The sequence below is a fragment of the Borostomias antarcticus genome (assembly GCF_949987555.1).
Source record: "Borostomias antarcticus genome assembly, chromosome: 13".
NCBI classification, from domain to species: domain Eukaryota; kingdom Metazoa; phylum Chordata; class Actinopteri; order Stomiiformes; family Stomiidae; genus Borostomias; species Borostomias antarcticus.
In genome coordinates, this window is record NC_140246.1 from 22,591,197 (window position 1) to 22,604,424 (window position 13,228).

At 51.8% G+C, this 13,228-nt stretch overlaps 1 protein-coding gene across 1 annotated transcript in view; it reads left to right on the forward strand.

The window, feature by feature from the left end:
- syn3 (synapsin III) overlaps positions 1-13,228 on the forward strand; it is a gene marked incomplete at both ends in the record, with an annotated part of 186,109 nt that overhangs the window by 87,615 nt on the left and 85,266 nt on the right. Inside the window, 2 exon segments of the mRNA XM_084447780.1 lie at positions 2,839-2,995; positions 7,652-7,741. Of these exon segments, the coding sequence (XP_084303906.1) occupies positions 2,839-2,995; positions 7,652-7,741 (247 nt within the window).

Below are 13,228 nucleotides of genomic sequence, written 5' to 3' on the forward strand. Positions count from 1 at the left end.
TTATGTTTTAATGAAGTAATAAAAAGTCTGTAAACTCTGCCTAAAAGCATGCATTTGGTCTCATTGATTAGCTTAGGTATTTAATACGTGTGGGCGTTTTCAATCATAATATTGTATTCTTGATACAAGAATGTTGACACTTCATGTAGCATATTTCAGTAGCAGGCTATTCAACACGTTGAATGAATTTAATTAATTAATTAAATATTCATATAGCCTAGGCTTTGAAACATTCGTAGGCCTATATGTTTTCTTGCCTATGTGAATGAATACAGGCCCATAATCTGACCTACTGTGTTGCTTAGCTCTGGTCCAGGCAGTCAGGATACATTCACCTTTCACTTTTGTCACTGTTTGCTGCAGTATCTATAGAACTTGTAATATTTAATATTTTTTCGTTACACACGAAATGAAGAGTTTTCGAACAATGAAAGACATGAAGTGCAGACATGGCCTTAGAGAAAGCGAATGCGTAGAGTAATGAATGGTTCCTCAATGTAGCCTACTTTCCTTTAGTAGCCTAAATTAATTGATTCATTTATTTAAAACAGATCACAAACAATTAGGCTATCATATAACAAACACAGAGACTGAGTGATCAGGAGGATGCAATTAAATGACAGTGAATCAAATTGCTTCTTGCTTTATTCTAGAAATACAAACAATAGCTTATCACCGGGGTGTAGTCAAAGGACAACGCTTCCATAATAATTGCTATTATGCTAAACGAAATTAGTTTTGTAGTTTTTGGAAGAATTTATTCGAAAATATTGTTTGAAGTAGGCCTGGGCTATATTGTTTGTAGTAGACCTAGGCTATATTGTTTGTAGTAGACCTAGGCTATATTGTTTGTAGTAGACCTAGGCTATATTGTTTGTAGTAGGCCTAGGCTATATTGTTTGAAGTAGGCCTAGGCTATATTGTTTGAAGTAGGCCTAGGCTATATTGAAACGAAGTCCACATTGTTGTGCTAATGGTGGCGCAGCGGAGGTGCAGTTGAACGAAACGTGGATATTGGAAAGAAACTGTGTTTTGAAATGTTGTTGTCATGCAGCTGTAACAGAATATGCGCATTCCAACGTTCGTGGCACGTATTTTTTACCACTATTATAATCCCTATTTGATGAGGGGGGGGGTGGAGGGGGGGGTGGGACTGACTGCCCCCCCTGATCAAAAAGTCAAACTGCGCGTATGGTCTTTAGCCTGGTCCGAGGCTGGTTCACCCTTAGTCTTTAGCCTGGTCTGAGGCTCGGTCACCCTTAGTCTTTAGCCTGGTCCGAGGCTCGGTCACCCTTAGTCTTTAGCCTGGTCACCCTTAGTCTTTAGCCTGGTCTGAGGCTCGGTCACCCTTAGTCTTTAGCCTGGTCCGAGGCTCGGTCACCCTTAGTCTTTAGCCTGGTCACCCTCAGTCTTTAGCCTGGTCTGAGGCTCGGTCACCCTTAGTCTTTAGCCTGGTCTGAGGCTCGGTCACCCTTAGTCTTTAGCCTGGTCCGATGCACCACCAGGAGCCCCTGGTCGGACGACCTCAGGGACCGGCTGGAGGAGTAGGGGTGGATGAGGTCGCAGATGTAGGCGGGGTCTTGTCCATGGAGGGCTCTGTAGGTGAACACCAGGACCTTGAAGTGGATCCTGAGGTGCACAGGGAGCCAGTGCAGGGAGGCCAGGATGGGGGTGATGTGGCACGATTTCTTGGCCCTGGTGAGCAGCCTGGCCGGGGCATTCTGGACCAGTTGCAGCCGGTCCACAGATGCTTTGTTTAAGCAGGTGAACAAAGAGTTGCAAGAGTTCAACCTGGAGGATATAAAAGCATGGACAGACATGTCCAGCTCACCATGAGCAACAATGGACCTAAGTTTTGAGATATTCCTCAGACGGAAAAAGCAGGTGCGAGTAAACGACTTAACATGTTTGTTTAGATGCATAGACTGATCAAAAAAATCCCACCAAGGTTCCTCAGGTTGAGGTGTACATTTCCACTGAGGGACCCCATGCCACCCTAGTGGCACTGTCTGACGCCAAGATCAGGACTTCGGTCTAAGCCGCATTCAGTTGAAGGTAGTTGCTCGCTGTCCACTCCTTAATGGCAGCTAGACACTCATGCAGTACACTGAGATTTTCAATCTTATCTGGTTTGAAAGAGAAAAACAGTTGGATATTGTCTGCATATCATATATCATATCATAACAGTGAGAGGAGATGCCCTTGAATTTGCTGATTAGGAGACCAAGAGGGAGCATGTAGAGGGCAAATAGGACTGGGGCTAAGACAGAGCCCTGAGGCACGCCACAGGACAGGGGGGCGGAGTCAGACTTAAAGGGACCTACGGCGACAGAAAAGCTTCTTTCTTTGAGGTAGGAGGTGAACCAATCCAGAGCGCTCCCAGTGATGCCCACCCACTCCCTGAGCCTGTCTAACAGGATGCTATGATCTACCGTATGAAAAGCCGCACTAAGGTCGAGCAGTACCAGAACACCACAGTTACATCATATACATTCTATCATTAGAAACTCTTAGGAGGGCAGTTTCTGTTGAGTGGTTCTTTCCAAAGCCAGATTGGAATTAATCTAAGATATTCTGGTTCTTTAGAAGCTTGAGCTGGTTAGCAACTACTTTTTCTAAAACCTTAGAGATGAATGAAAGCTTGGAGATGGGCCGGTAGTTTTGTGGTAGGAAGGGGTCCAGATTGGGCTTCTTAAGGAGGGGCTGGACTGGGACTGAGCCCAGGTGATGCAGGTGAATGTTTAAGTCATCACTGTGGAACCAAAATGTTGTACCTGGAGGGTGTGAGAGAACATCCTGGTTACCATATTCAGCATCAATCCTTTGGTCTCCCCACAGATCCTTCAAGCCAGACTTTGTCCTGATTCGCCAACACGCCTACAGCATGACTCCAGGGGAGGACTACAGGAGCCTGGTAATTGGCTTGCAGTTTGGGGGCGTGGCCAGCATCAACTCTCTGCTCTCCATCTACAACTTCTGCAGCAAACCCTGGGTGGTAGGTGACCTTTGACCTCCATCCATCTCTCCTTCCTCCTGCTCTTCCACCTCACCCCACGTAGAAGATCTCTGATCTACACCTTCCTCCACCCCCCCCTTCCTCTCCTCCGCCTCCACCCCCCCTTCCTCTCCTCCGCCTCCACCCCCCATTCCTCTCCTCCTCCTCCATCCCCCCTTCTTCTCCTCTGCCTCCACCCCCCATTCCTCCACCCCCCCCCCCTTCCTCCACTCCGCCTCCACCCCCCATTCCTCTCCTTCTCCTCCACCCCCCATTCCTCTCCTTCTCCTCCATCCCCCCTTCCTCTCCTCTGCCTCCACCCCCCATTCCTCCACCCCCCCCCTTCCTCCACTCCGCCTCCACCCCCCATTCCTCTCCTTCTCCTCCATCCCCCCTTCATCTCCTCCGCCTCCATCCCCCCGTCCTCTCCTCCATCCCCCCTTCCTCTCCTCCGCCTCCACCCCCCCTTCCTCTCCTCCATCCCCTCTTCCTCTCCTCCACCTCCACCCCCCTTCCTCTTCTCCATCCCCCCTTCCTCTCCTCTCCTCCATCCCCCCTTCCTCTCCTCCATCCCCCCTTCCTCTCCTCCGCCTCCATCCCCCCATCCCTCCCTCCATGGTGTTGACCAAACGTTAACGTTAGTGTTTTATCAGGCAGTTGTAGAGAGCTTTATCAGACACAGACTGGTCTGGTAATCTTACAGTGCAGCTGAAGTCCAAGCTATTCCAACTGATGCAAACTGCATGGAGGATTCTAGGAGTAAATGAGCCTCCATCCCTGCAGTGTACCTACGATCAGGCGACCCTTAGGCAAGCCAGTAAGATAGTGACTGACTCCTCCCACGTTCTGCACTCTGAGTACCAGCTACTGCCCTCCGGGAGGAGGTTCAGGGTTCCTAGCTACAGACTAAACAGATATAAGTATTACTTTATCCCTGTGTCCGTAAAACGAAAACGAAATGAAGTAGTGACAAGACCAGGGGAGACGAGGATATTTATTTTACTAGGGGTAGGGGTACTGTATTTGAACTCTGTTCTTCGTATGGATGCACTAGGGCACTTTTACATACTAACACATTGTATCTGGACTGTGTGTGAATGCTGCGATCTTATTGGACGGCTGCAGCAGGGGTGAAAGTCCAAGACACATGGTCCATTCATGGAACAATAAAGTTGATTTTGAACCTTGATCTTGGTAATCCCTCCTTCCTCTCCTCCTTCATCCATCCTTCCTCTCCTCCTCTATTCCTCCTTCCTCCTCATCTGCCTTTATCCCTCTTTCCTTACTTCCACCTCCATCCCTCCTTCCTCTCCTCTCCTCCATCCTATATCTCACTCCCGCATCAAGGGGCCAGGAGTGAGGGGTCAAGGCTCAGGAGTGAGGAGCCAGGAGTGAGGGGTCAGGAGTGAGGGGTCAGGGGTCAGGAGTGAGGGGTCAGGAGTGAGGAGTCAGGAGTGAGGGGTCAGGAGTGAGGGGTCAGGAGTGAGGAGTCAGGAGTGAGGGGTCAGGAGTGAGGGGTCAGGGGTCAGGAGTGAGGGGTCAAGGCTCAGGAGTGAGGAGCCAGGAGTGAGGGGTCAGGGGTCAGGAGTGAGGGGTCAGGAGTGAGGAGTCAGGAGTAAGGGGTCAGGAGTGAGGGGTCAGGGGTCAGGAGTGAGGGGTCAGGGGTCAGGAGTGAGGGGTCAAGGCTCAGGAGTGAGGAGCCTGGAGTGAGGGGTCAGGAGTGAGGGGTCAGGAGTGAGGGGCCAGGAGTGAGGGGTCAGGAGTGAGGGGTCAGGAGTGAGGGGCCAGGAGTGAGGGGTCAGGAGTGAGGGGTCAGGAGTGAGGGGTCAGGAGTGAGGGGTCAAGGCTCAGGAGTGAGGAGCCTGGAGTGAGGGGTCAGGAGTGAGGGGTCAGGAGTGAGGGGCCAGGAGTGAGGGGTCAGGAGTGAGGGGTCAGGAGTGAGCCCCTGGAGTGAGGGGTCAGGAGTGAGGGGCCAGGAGTGAGGGGTCAGGGGTGAGGAGTCAGGAATGAGGGGCCAGGAGTAAGGGGTCTGGAGTGAGGGGTCTGGAGTAAGGGGTCTGGAGTGAGGAGTCAGGGGTCAGGAGTGAGGGGTCTGGAGTGAGGAGTCAGGGGTCAGGAGTGAGGGGTTAGGAGTGAGGGGTCAGGAGTGAGGGGTTAGGAGTGAGGGGTCTGGAGTGAGGAGTCAGGGGTCAGGAGTGAGGGGTTAGGAGTGAGTGGTTAGGAGTGAGGGGTTAGGAGTGAGGGGTCTGGAGTGAGGGGTCTGGAGTGAGGAGTCAGGGGTCTGGAGTGAGGGGTTAGGAGTGAGGGGTCAGGAGTGAGGGGTTAGGAGTGAGGGGTCTGGAGTGAGGAGTCAGGGGTCAGGTGTGAGGGGTTAGGAGTGAGGGGTTAGGAGTGAGGGGTTAGGAGTGAGGGGTTAGGAGTTAGGGGTCAGGAGTGAGGGGTTAGGAGTGAGGGGTTAGGAGTGAGGGGTTAGGAGTGAGGGGTCTGGAGTGAGGAGTCAGGGGTCAGGAGTGAGGGGTTAGGAGTGAGGGGTTAGGAGTGAGGGGTTAGGAGTGAGGGGTTAGGAGTGAGGGGTCTGGAGTGAGGAGTCAGGGGTTAGGAGTGAGGGGTTAGGAGTGAGGGGTTAGGAGTGAGGGGTTAGGAGTGAGGGGTCTGGAGTGAGGAGTCAGGGGTTAGGAGTGAGGGGTTAGGAGTGAGGGGTTAGGAGTGAGGGGTCTGGAGTGAGGAGTCAGGGGTCAGGAGTGAGGGGTTAGGAGTGAGGGGTTAGGAGTGAGGGGTCTGGAGTGAGGAGTCAGGGGTTAGGAGTGAGGGGTTAGGAGTGAGGGGTTAGGAGTGAGGGGTCTGGAGTGAGGAGTCAGGGGTCAGGAGTGAGGGGTTAGGAGTGAGGGGTTAGGAGTGAGGGGTTAGGAGTGAGGGGTCTGGAGTGAGGAGTCAGGGGTCAGGAGTGAGGGGTTAGGAGTGAGGGGTCTGGAGTGAGGAGTCAGGGGTCAGGAGTAAGGGGTCAGGAGTGAGGGGTCTGGAGTGAGGAGTCAGGGGTCAGGAGTGAGGGGTTAGGAGTGAGGGGTCAGGAGTGAGGGGTTAGGAGTGAGGGGTCAGGAGTGAGGGGTCTGGAGTGAGGGGTCTGGAGTGAGGGGTCTGGAGTGAGGAGTCAGGGGTCAGGAGTGAGGGGTCTGGAGTGAGGGGTCTGGAGTGAGGAGTCAGGGGTCAGGAGTGAGGGGTTAGGAGTGAGGGGTTAGGAGTGAGGGGTTAGGAGTGAGGGGTCTGGAGTGAGGAGTCAGGGGTCAGGAGTGAGGGGTCAGGAGTGAGGGGTCTGGAGTGAGGAGTCAGGGGTCAGGAGTGAGGGGTTAGGAGTGAGGGGTCAGGAGTGAGGGGTCAGGGGTCAGGAGTGAGGGGTCAGGAGTGAGGGGTCAGGGGTCAGGAGTGAGGGGTTAGGAGTGAGGGATCAGGAGTGAGGGGTTAGGAGTGAGGGGTCAGGGGTCAGGAGTGAGGGGTTAGGAGTGAGGGGTCAGGAGTGAGGGGTCAGGAGTGAGGGGTCTGGAGTGAGGGGTCAGGGGTCAGGAGTGAGGGGTCAGGAGTGAGGGGTCAGGGGTCAGGAGTGAGGGGTTAGGAGTGAGGGGTCTGGAGTGAGGGGTCAGGAGTGAGGGGTCAGGGGTCAGGAGTGAGGGGTCAGGAGTGAGGGGTCAGGAGTGAGGGGTTAGGAGTGAGGGGTCAGGAGTGAGGGGTCTGGAGTGAGGGGTCAGGGGTCAGGAGTGAGGGGTTAGGAGTGAGGGGTCAGGAGTGTTCCACCTCAGACTGATTTTTCTGGGGGGTTTATTCCCTGGCTGAGCATCTGTCTGTAGAGGGGGGGGGGTTATTCCCTGTCTGTAGAGGGGGGGGGGGTTATTCCCTGTCTGTAGAGGGGGGGGTTATTCCCTGTCTGTAGAGGGGGGGGGGGGGTTATTCCCTGTCTGTAGAGGGGGGGGGGGGTTATTCCCTGTCTGTAGAGGGGGGGGGGGTTATTCCCTGTCTGTAGAGGGGGGGGGGGGGTTATTCCCCCTGTCTGTAGAGGGGGGGTTATTCCCCCTGTCTGTAGAGGGGGGGGGGGGTTATTCCCTGTCTGTAGAGGGGGGGGGGGGGGGTTATTCCCCCTGTCTGTAGAGGGGGGGTTATTCCCCCTGTCTGTAGAGGGGGGGGGGGGTTATTCCCTGTCTGTAGAGGAGGGGGGGGGGTTATTCCCTGTCTGTAGAGGGGGGGGGGGGGTTATTCCCCCTGTCTGTAGAGGGGGGGGGGGGTTATTCCCTGTCTGTAGAGGAGGGGGGGGGTTATTCCCTGTCTGTAGAGGGGGGGGGGGGGGGGTTATTCCCCCTGTCTGTAGAGGGGAGGGGGGTTATTCCCCCTGTCTGTAGAGGGGGGAGGGGGTTTATAACCCCTGTCTGTAGAGGGGGGAGCAGTGCTGGCTCCCTGGCTAAGCAGTGCTGAGGTGGGGTGGCCGGGAGGCGCGTTGGGACCGGGCCAGCGTTGGGCCACGCTGCTGGAGCTCAGACACAACACGTCCAACACGACACGAGAGGGAAACATTCCTGAGCACCCGCGCGTGTCTCTCCCGCTACACCTGAACCCTTCATAAACATGGAACACGGCCTTTTCTCCATGTTTGTTTTTCTTCCTCTCTCTCAGTTCTCCCATATGATCAAGCTGTACCACTCCCTGGGCGCGGAGCGGTTCCCCCTGAACGAGCAGACCTTCTACCCCAGCCACGCGCAGATGGTGAGTCCCTGAAGCCGCCCACAATCCATCATCTTCACTAGTTCTACAGCAGCTACCATATCATTAACTCAGATCGTCCCCAGATATTTCTGCCCAAGTCTGGAGGTCTGCTGCCTCAGGGCAGCGGGTTGCCCCCTCAGTCTGACGTGGTCAGGGCTCTTCTCTGTCCTGGCCCCCTCACTCCCACGCGGTCAGCGCTCTTCTCTGTCCTGGCCCCCTCACTCCCACGCGGTCAGGGCTCTTCTCTGTCCTGGCCCCCTCACTCCGACGCGGTCAGGGCTCTTCTCTGTCCTGGCCCCCTCACTCCCACGCGGTCAGGGCTCTTCTCTGTCCTGGCCCCCTCACTCCGACGCGGTCAGGGCTCTTCTCTGTCCTGGCCCCCTCACTCCCACGTGGTCAGGGCTATTCTCTGTCCTGGCCCCCTCACTCCCACGCGGTCAGCGCTCTTCTCTGTCCTGGCCCCCTCACTCCCACGTGGTCAGGGCTATTCTCTGTCCTGGCCCCCTCACTCCCACGCGGTCAGGGCTCTTCTCTGTCCTGGCCCCCTCACTCCCACACGGTCAGGGCTCTTCTCTGTCCTGGCCCCCTCACTCCCACGCGGTCAGCGCTCTTCTCTGTCCTGACCCCCTCACTCCCACGCGGTCAGCGCTCTTCTCTGTCCTGGCCCCCTCACTCCCACACGGTCAGGGCTCTTCTCTGTCCTGGCCCCCTCACTCCCACACGGTCAGGGCTCTTCTCTGTCCTGGCCCCCTCACTCCCACGCGGTCAGGGCACTGTAGCTACTAGCTGTCTAGTTAATGGTAGCTAACGTTATCAGCTAGCTTACCAGAACAGTAGTTAGCTGGTTGCTAGCACTGTAGCTAGCTGTCTAGTTAATGGTAGCTAATGTTATCTAGCAGCTAGCTTAGCAGAACAGTTGGCTGGTTGCTAGAACTGTAGCTACTAGCTGTCTAGTTAAAGGAGTAGTAAAGGGAAAATGCATGTTTAGCCCTTTAGTTGGCTGGTTGCTAGAACTGTAGCTAGATGTCTAGTTAATGGTAGCTAACGTTAGCTAGCAGCTAGCTAACCAGATTGAGTTGTTACCAGAATGTAAGCTTACTAGCTAAAATTAGCTACCTATCTTAACACTTTCTTCACACTAGGCTAACGGCTCTCGTTGTCATGGTTAATGTGAGACCGTGGGAAACTGACCGACCGTCTTAACCTATCTATTAATACATCCATGGTCTTAACCTATCTATTAATACATCCATGGTCTTAACCTATCTATTAATACATCCATGGTCTTAACCTATCTATTAATACATCCATGGTCTTAACCTATCTATTCATACATCCATGGTCTTAACCTATCTATTAATACATCCATGGTCTTAACCTATCTATTCATACATCCATGGTCTTAACCTATCTATTAATACATCCATGGTCTTAACCTATCTATTCATACATCCATGGTCTTAACCTATCTATTCATACATCCATGGTCTTAACATAGCTACTCTCACCTTTCTTGTGGGAAAAAATGCTTATGGGCTCCCGCTCTGCTGCCTTTTCTCCTGGCCTCTCTCTCTACTCTTTTCTCCTGGCCTCTCTCTCTACTCTTTTCTCCTGGCCTCTCTCTCTACTCTTTTCTCCTGGCCTCTCTCTCCACTCTTTTCTGGTGCCTGGATTTATGTATGGGCTTGATGTTTATGAAATATATTTTTATTTTTATTTTTTATTATTGTTTAGGCTATTAGTGCTATAGTGGTGAGACTTGCCAGCATGAACCATGTCATGGACCAAACCATTTAAGAAGGGGGATATTGCTCAGGAAATTAAATCTTTTTTCATCTGTATTGCATTATTTGTGGCTTAATTAGAATTCTGATGCAGCATTAGTGTGACTGATCTACATGCAGAATAATTTCGTCATAGAAAGTGGGACTTGTTTTTTTGTGGGCCCTGCTTGCTTGTGGGCCCTTATAATCATCAACACCTTTCACCGCTAAACAACGGCACTGGTGCCAGTTGCAGGGCAACCAGCATCTGTATACACGTCTAAATATACACACAGTGCATAACAGGATATACACCAATGTATAGAGATGATTCACAAGCAGGCTTGGGGCTGCCTTTCTGTGTCTCTAGGTCCTGGTTAGTGATTGTAGGCTAGGCTGAAAAGGTACATCTTGAGATCTCGATTGAAGATTTCCATCGTTTCGGCCCTTCTTACAGTAGGTACTCTGGCAAGGTGTTCCAGAGGTTGGGGGCATGGTAACTGAAAGCTGCCTCTCTGTGTCTCTTGGTCCTGGCTTTTGGAACTGTTAAGAGTTCAGTACCTGAGGATCTGAGTGGTCTGTTGGGCATGTACCTAAAGAAGTACTACCCTGACCCCTCCTTCCTCTTAGCACTTACAGTATTTGTATTTATTTCTTTTGGTATTTTTACTTTAGCCCTAGGTAGGGCTCTTAGAAGCTGTTTTAGAAAGAGATGCACTTGTGAGTTCTGGTGAGCAGTAGTACACTGACCTGTTGAATGCACTTATTGTAAGTCACTTTGGATATAAGCGCCTGCTAAATGACTAATGTAATGTAATGTAATGAGTTTATACATTGCTTCCTTAAAGTCAATGAAATCTTTCAGCCAGAGAGCAGTTTTTTGTCCCCGTGGTTCCTCCTAGCGCCTGGCCCTCCTATCCAGTCATGTCAGCTGTGTTGATGGCACCTGGGTCAGTCACAAACACTGCCTGCTGCGCCAGAGCGCTCTTCACAGAGCAGTCATAACAAGCAGCTTGTTATGTCTCAAGGCAGCAGTGAGGGCTTAGCACCTCCAATGTTCCCAGAGATTAGAGAGACAGAGCGCAGTATGTTGATAGACCCAGTATGTCTCAATCCATGAAGCACAGTGTGTGTGTGTGTGTGTGTGTGTGTGTGTAGGGGCGGGGTAACGACATTGCTCTATGGTGCTTGGATATCTCTACATGTACCTTCTGACCAGTGTGATGGTGAACTAAACCTACCTTTCACCTGAACCTAAAACATGCAAACACAGAAATTAGCACAGACTCTGATGGCCAGTTTTCTCATTAAATCTTTATTATAAAAATATAAAACACAGAAATTAAGTCAAACATTTCTGCAACCCCTACAAGGAAACGTTCTCCCCCTCCCCCTTTAAGAATCAGTGTATACATACAGACTATACACAGACTTTTACCAGCTTCTTCTTAATGCACTCGGGATCAACTTGACCAAGTGTTTCTGTGTTAAGCAGACAGCATATTTACACAAACATGAACCACAAAAATACTGACAGAGACGCCCCATCAGGAGAGAGACGCCCCAGACAGAGACAGAGACGCCCCAACAGGAGAGAGACGCGCCAGCCAGAGAGAGACGCACCAGCCAGAGAGAGAGAGGGAGAGCGTGGAAGAACTCCACAGCTCAGGGACATCTGATAGACTGGATCGCTTGAACTGGATCGCTTGAACATAAAGTGATGGATCATTCTCCATCAAGGTGCAGGTGAGAATAGGCGTGGTAAAGAAAGGAGGTCCTGGCGGATGAGGCCAGATTCAGTCAGACTGGATGATGCTGATGGACGCTGTGCTCTGCTTGGTTTGGCATGCTCTGGACATATCGGCTAAAGTATGTATGGTTGAAGCTGTACTGCTCCAAGACTGACCACAGCCCCCCAACCCCTCTGCTCCAAGACTGACCACAGCCCCCCCCCAACCCCTCTGCTCCAAGACTGACCATAGCCCCCCCCCCCCCCCCCCCAACCCCTGTGGTCCAAGACTGACCATAGCCCCCACCAACCCCTCTGGTCCAAGACTGACCATAGCCCCCCCCCCCCCCCCAACCCCTGTGGTCCAAGACTGACCACAGCTGCCCCCCCCCCAACCCCTCTGGTCCAAGACTGACCATAGCCCCCCCCCCCCCCCCCAACCCCTCTGCTCCAAGACTGACCATAGCCCCCCCCCCCAACCCCTCTGCTCCAAGCCTGACCATAGCCCCCCCCCCCCAACCCCTCTGGTCCAAGAGTGACCACAGCCGCGCCCCATCCCCTTGTGCTCCAAGCCTGACCATAGCCCCCCCCCTCTGGTCCAAGAGTGACCACAGCCGCGCCCCATCCCCTTGTGCTCCAAGCCTGACCATAGCCCCCACCAACCCCTCTGCTCCTAGACTGCCCCCCCCCCCCGACCCCCCGACGAGGCATCTCTGTCTCTGAATGGAATGGACTGAAGATACTGTACTGGAACAGTCAGATGGAAACACAAGTAGAAGAATTTAGTGACAATAATTATTGAAAAAAAATTACTTTCATTTGTTCATCTGAAACAGTTACATAGAACATAATGGAATATACACTTAGAACACGTGTTCACTTTATTGTGTGAAACCTCTGCTTAAGCTCTGAGGGAGGATGATGAAGACAGGGGGGTCTAGAGAAGTACCATCATCACTACAGGTCTGCTGCTCCACCCAACACACAACTAACATCATCACTACAGGTCTGCTGCTCCACCCAACACACAACTACCATCATCACTACAGGTCTGCTGCTCCACCCAACACACAACTAACATCATCACTACAGGTCTGCTGCTCCACCCAACACACAACTAACATCATCACTACAGGTCTGCTGCTCCACCCAACACACAACTAACATCATCACTACAGGTCTGCTGCTCCACCCAACACACAACTAACATCATCACTACAGGTCTGCTGCTCCACCCAACACACAACTACCATCATCACTACAGGTCTGCTGCTCCACCCAACACACAACTAACATCATCACTACAGGTCTGCTGCTCCACCCGACACACAACTAACATCATCACTACAGGTCTGCTGCTCCACCCAACACACAACTAACATCACACCAACGCTTAGCATCACAAGGCGGGACTCTGCTCCTCCTGTGTGGCCGGACAGGGCGTGATGGTCAGACAGCTCTGGACGGATACTCTGATACTCAGGTTATATATAGAGATTTTTTGGCAGATAGTAGGATTGTTGTGTGATTTACTGAACAGATAAATACATGTTATACAGAGGTTTCATTCGAGTGAAGAGCTCATTGTTTTGTAGCTTATGTTGTATACAGCGAAAATAAAATAAAACAGATCCAAATCTCTGCAAACGATTAGGTATTCCATGTGCTTGTGCTGTAAGAGTCATTTTAGTGATTTTTAGGGGATAAAACGTGATAGATTCTTTCTCTGATCAATGTATTGCTCAATACACTATTGAGTGTGATTTAGCAAAGCCAAAAATGACCTTTACAATGCAAACAAGTCAGGGAAGCAGAGATTATCCATAAATAGACATGTTACAGTGGAAACTGTGATAGACATACACTTTAATGCAAATCAAAACTGTTATTAAATACGGATAGTAACATTGTGTGACTGAAGCTTTCTGAGTTCATACCTCGTCTTGGCACAGTCCTAGTACTTGTGACAAAAGTTTAAATATTGCAAATATTGTA